The 6,000-nt window shown below is 39.2% G+C and overlaps 1 protein-coding gene across 2 annotated transcripts in view; it reads left to right on the forward strand.

Annotated features, from left to right (window-relative positions):
- IL13RA1 (interleukin 13 receptor subunit alpha 1) overlaps positions 1-4,999 on the forward strand; it is a 69,658-nt gene extending 64,659 nt beyond the window's left edge. The window contains exons 11-12 of one of the 2 annotated variants that reach the window (XM_070462226.1): positions 406-445; positions 2,550-2,612. In XM_070462226.1, coding sequence (XP_070318327.1) covers positions 406-420 — 15 coding nt within the window. In that variant the 3' untranslated portion in view covers positions 421-445; positions 2,550-2,612. Of the gene's footprint in view, positions 1-405; positions 446-2,549 lie in introns of both variants that reach the window. The other variant, XM_070462225.1, reaches the window with a different exon arrangement.
- Positions 5,000-6,000: the final 1,001 nt, after the last annotated feature.

Genomic DNA, 6,000 nt, shown 5'->3' on the forward strand with positions numbered 1-6,000 from the left:
TTCCAATCCATGAACACAGTATATTTCTCCATTTGTTTGTGTCCTCTTTGATTTCTTTCATCAGTGTTTTATAGTTTTCTATGTATAGGTCTTTTGTTTCTTTAGGTAGATATACTCCTAAGTATTTTATTCTTTTTGTTGCAAGGTTCTATATATTCTTTTCCTCTGGTCAGGTACTCCTGTCTGCTCTCAGCTGGTGTTCTGCATGCACTTCTGTGTCTGAAGATGTATTCCTGATGTATCTGTGGAGAGAGTTGTACTCCATGTCCACCTACTTCTCCGCCATCTTGTTCTCCCTCTTCCTTTATTTGTTATGTGTAGAAAGCTCTTTCCTACTACAGATTTATATAGTTGCTCCTTAATACATTTTTCCAGGACTTACTTCATTTTGTTTTTCACATACAGGTCCTTAATCCATAGAGCGTTTATCCATATGGGCTGTGAGGTAGGGTTTAACTTTGTTTTTCAAATGTTTAGCCAGTTGTCTTAGTGCCATTTATTGGATAAACCATTACTTTAAGGTTATATGTTTTTAGATTTTTATTAGGTATTTGTGCATTTTTTAAATTTAGTGTGTTAAGATTTTACTTTTAAGTATACAGTTACAAGAGTTTTAGCGAATGTATGCAATTTTGTAGCTACCACTCCAATCAAGATATAGAAAACTTCATCATCCCTCCAAGTTCCCTCATACTCTTTTACAGTACACCCCCTTCCCTGATCCTGTACCCTTGCAACCACTGATCTGTTTTCTATCCGTAAGATTTTGTCCTGAATATTATATAAATGGAATGGTGAAAGTGTTAGTCACTCAGTTGTGTCTGACTCTTTGTGACCATGGACTGTAGCCTGCCAGGCTCCTCTGTCCATGGGATTTTCCAGGCAAGAAATACTGGAGTGGGTTGCCATTTCCTTCTCCAGGGAATCTTCCCAACCCAGGGATCAAACCCAGGTCTCCTGCATTGGCAGGCAGATTCTTTACCATTTGAGCCACCAGGGAAGCCCCAAATAATCATGCAACCCACAGATTTTTGAGTCTGGCTTCTTTCACTTAGCATGATGTTGCTGTGTTGCTTTGTGCCATTGCTTTTATTTTTATTTAACCATTTACTTGTTCAAGGACATCATGACTATTCCTGATTTTTGGCTTTTATGAATAAAGCTGCTATAAACATTCATATAGAGGTCTTTGTGTGGACATATTTTCATTTCTCTTTGGTCAGTACCTGGGAGTGAGATTTCTGGGTCATTCAGTAAGTGTATATTTTGTTTTATAAGAAACTGTCAGACTGTTTTCCATAGTGATTGTGCTATTTTACATTGCCACCAGCAATATATAAGAAGTCCAGATACTCTGCATCCTTATCAGCACTTGGAATTGTCAGTATTTTTTATTGTAGCCTTTCTACTAGGAGTATCACAGTTAAATATTTAGAATAATTTGGATATTTTAAGCAGTGTTTCCCAACTCATCCCTCTATATGTGCTCTAAGACTGGATGCTCCTGACTTGCTGGGTCCATCTCCAGTTGCACAACATGAGGCAGCTGAATCATCATTGTCACTTGTTTTTAGTTTTTCTTCTTTCCATTTACTTCTCTATCTTACAGAACTAGAAAACAGAAGAGCAGAAAGGAGCTTAGAAATAATCTAGTGCAGGGATTGACAAACTTTTTCTATAAAGAACAAGATAGTAAACATTTTTGGTTTCACAAGTCATTGGGTCTATTACAGCAACTCAGCTCTGCTGTTGTAGCATGAAAACAGCCATAGATGATACAGAAACAAATGGACATGGCTGTGTTCTAATAAAACTTCATTTACAAAAACAAGCAGCCTGCTAGATTTGGCCCTTAGAACATAGTTTGCTGTCTCCTGGTTTAGTCTAACAACTGTGTTTTACAGATGAGGGGACTGAGCTCACATTTCACCCTTTCCTCTGACTTGGAAGGAAAGAAGGAAGGCAAGGACTAGGATATTGGCTTTCACCATAAGAGACACACTTAACTTGAGTTCAAGATGTGCTTACTTTGTATATACAATTCCCTGTTCTTGCAAATGATGTTCCATGAAATTGTTAATGCAAGGTCTTTCAAAACTTTTAACTGCACTGTCTTCTAGGATATTTTGTATATTGCCCTAAACCTTGATGCCCTTCTGAGCCTCTGACAGCTCTGGAGCAATGGTCAAATTTGAGCAGTAAAAAAATAAAGATAGAAACAGTTGAAGTAAGAAAAACATGTCACTCTTTCATTCTTCTACAAAATACTTTGTTTCCAGTTTTGGAGATGTCACATAAGCTTACCTTCTGAGATAGCTATTAAACATCATGTAACAATCCCATGCTTTTTTCTTGATCAATTCGTTCAGTTGGCCAAACAGATGAAGATTCTTGGGTCAAAACAACAACAACAAGAAAACCTGAAACAAACAGGAAAACATACACTCAGGGTTCCATGCACACAAATCTAAAAATAGGCACTTACTGTGGGTACTCAGGAAAAGAACACTGTTTAGAAAATTCATCATGTGTTTTTTCTTCCCTTCCAGCACTGGAAGAAGTATGACATCTATGAGAAACAAACCAAAGAAGAAACTGACTCTGTAGTGCTGATAGAAAGCCTGAAGAGAGCCTCTCAGTGATGGGGATAATTTATTTTAACCTTCAATGTGACCTTGTGAAGATTCATTCCGTTCTCCATTTATTATCTGGGAACTTGTCAAAGGGAAACTGAAACTACTGGACCATTTTAAAACAGGCAGCTCATAAGAGCCACAGGTCTTTCTGTTGAGTCGTGCACCGAAATAGGCCCTTTGGAGAAAAGAACGGAGTCATTTTTGTTGAATTATAAAAGCAGACATCTTTTGCGAAGGCTTCACACTAGGGGGCAAAAGCTAGAAAGTGATGATGGCAGTTGAGTTAATCTTATCAAGAGTTGTGACAACTTCCTGAGGGATCTATGCCTGCTTTGAATTCTTTTTCTCAGATAATACCAACACATATTATTTGTAGGAGAACTCATTTTGGGTGTAAATGCTGAAGTCAAACTTGAGTCATAGAGAACATCTAACAAAACAGAATTGATAGAATCTGTTATCTATTGTTTGGGATCCCATTGAGTTGGGGCTACGGCTATTAAAACTCTTTAATAGTCTGTAATCTTCGTCCCCTCCAGCAGCATTTTCCTCTGCTTTGAAAGGCCCAGGCATCCATGTCAGCCAGCTGTGACTATAGAAAAAGCAGAGGCAGCTTCTTTACTGAGAACTTTTGAAGCCACTGCAGGCTTTTAATGGCAGTAGAGGCAGAACAGCTTATTGGATATTAGAGTTTGAAGGACACAATCTCTAATGATGAATTTCTTCTTCACCACTGCTATTCAGATCAAGTATTCAGCACATGTCCAGATTGTATTGGGCCTCCAGCTGTGAAGTGCTGACTCCCTCAAAGAATTCACAGTCTAGTTGGGGCTCAATCAATTTTTTCTCCCCAACAACATTTTTCAGATGTTTCAGTTCCCCACTCCCCACCCTGATTTTCCCTTTTGCATTCTCCCTCATCTCTCTGTGTATTCTTTCACTTCTCCTTAGCAATTAGAATATAAATCTGTTCACAGCACCTAGAGGAGCAGGGAGTAATTTGCATCTCAGGAAAAGTGTGAGTAGATTGACAAACAATGACTAATTCTCGCATATTTTGTAACTTCTATGTGAGTTTGCATTTATTTGAAGGTTTTCAGCATTTACTGTTTATGCATTTTCTACACAGAAAAGTATTCTCTTCACTTAGAACTTTGATATTTGCTTGAGAAAAAAGAATAGTTGTATCTTTCTCTTTTCCCTTACTCCCCCAAATGGTTATTAGCAGGCTTCGTTTCTAATACTGATAGCTAGCCATCCCAGGCTCCAATGTTAGTCCTTTGTGGGTTTTTGTGTGTTTTTTTTTTGCCTATGTTAGGGCTCCATCCTCACCCATCCCCACAAATATTCATATGTGTATATATATATTCCCTCTATTTCTACTTCCTCTATATTCAGAGTATGGAAATAAGAAGTCCCCCTCCTCACATAGACTCAGATTACTGGTAGGAACTTGAGAACTCTCTGTCACAAGTTCTCCAAACATTCATTCATATTAATAAGATAGTGCTAGTTCCAATTCCTGCTCTTAAGGGGAAGGGAGATAAGACATCCCTACTCTTTACAGGTTTGGGCGAAAGTGGCAATGTCCTTGCACCACAGTGAAGGAGGAAATTGGGGCTCATGGCAATGGCCGATGTCAAGATGTTTCCTCCCTGCACTTCTATATTTGAGGTCAGGTTGAGGCTGGAAGACAGGCGTGGATGTTCCATTCTGCCCTACTGTTCTCTAGAAAGAATATCTGGTGTTCCTGTGTAGGGAGGGGATTATTATTTCCTAGCCAGATCTTATACTTCCAGAAAATACAACACCTAAATGCCTCACCCAAAGCCATTTTTCCTGTCATCCTACTTAGATGGCAGTGGTGGGGGTTGCTCTAATATTATGATGATCTAAGGAACTACTGATGCCAGACAGTCCTGCAGCCTGAGAGTGGGAAAATCGTGTTTTGTTTCCATCTTGCTCTTTTAGTAGCAAAATAGTTGGGGGGAAAAATGGGGCGGTGAATTATGGGAGTGCCTATGGCTGTTTTATAATTCCTGAAAAGTGATCCCCAGGTCTTGAGAGCAATTGGATACTTTAATATATCAGCTTAATTTCCACTACCTATAGGAAATTAGTAGGTTTATGTACTATTTTGTGTCTAACCTATATGTCTTTTTTTTCTCCACATAGCTAAGTAAACCCACTGTAAGAATGGTCATTCTTATTCTTTCATTCAGATAAGTCTTTTCCTCATCTGTCACAGAAGGGATACATGAAACTATGTTAACATTTTTGGTAATGCCTTCAACTGGGGATCATTTTGTTTAACTTCTTGCAGAAAACTTTGAGTAAAATAAATATTGTTTTTTTGTATGTCACCCAAATGTTTTCCTTTTGTCTTATTTCAAAGAAAGTGTTATGAGGAGTAGGTGGCAGAAAAAAATGGAGTTAAAAGAATGTAAGTTGGGAAAAAATTCCAAGACTGCTAATTTATCTTACAACCATTTATCATGAGCTTCTCTGCTGTTCTTGGCATGCCTGGGTTTTCTGATAAAGGTGTGCATGTGGTTTAATATTAGCACAGCCTTTGCAAACAGTACCTAAAGGGACATAAGTATTTGATAAATCATGGTTCTAACAAGGGAAATAGGGAACTGGTCCTTTCTGATTTTAAGCTTCCAATAGAGTGCAGTGTGGGCTTCCCTGGTAGCTCAACTGGTAAAGAATCCGCCTGCAATTCAGGAGACCCTGGTTCGATTCCTGGGTCAGGAAGTTCCCCTGGAGAAGGGATAGGCTACCCACTCCGGTAGGACCTCCCTGGTGGCTTAGACAGTAAAGAATCTGCCTGCAGTGTGGGAGACCTGGGTTCGATCCCTGGGTTGGGAAGATCCCCTGGAGGAGGGCATGGCAACCCACTCCAGTCTTCTTGCCTGGAGAATCCCCATGGACAGAGGAGCCTGGCAGGTTACAGTCCATGGGGTCACAAAGAATTCAGACACGACTGAGTGACTAAGCACAGCACAGAGTGCAGTGTACTTCAGGAGACTGTCATGGTATATACATGATGAGGGACCTCTAGTTATGAATGAATCACATAAGCAAGTTAGATTTGAGACTAAGAAAATCCATTTTCAAAAGTTTCCCTTTTAAGAGGTAGTAATATATTTCCATGTTTTCTGTAACTACAGCAAAATGGTTTGAATGTCATGGAGAGTTTCTCATTTGTATTATGTTCTAGCAGTGGGTCTTTAACCTGACATTTGTCACTTACCCTGCAACTTTCCAGGATCTAAGCCCTAGGGTATGGATAGGAAGTGCTGGTCTTGGTCAGGTTACTTCTGTAATTATTTAAAATGATGCAGGAAGATTCTGGAAATCC

Source organism: Odocoileus virginianus, unplaced genomic scaffold (genome assembly GCF_023699985.2).
Source record: "Odocoileus virginianus isolate 20LAN1187 ecotype Illinois unplaced genomic scaffold, Ovbor_1.2 Unplaced_Scaffold_1, whole genome shotgun sequence".
NCBI lineage: Eukaryota > Metazoa > Chordata > Mammalia > Artiodactyla > Cervidae > Odocoileus > Odocoileus virginianus.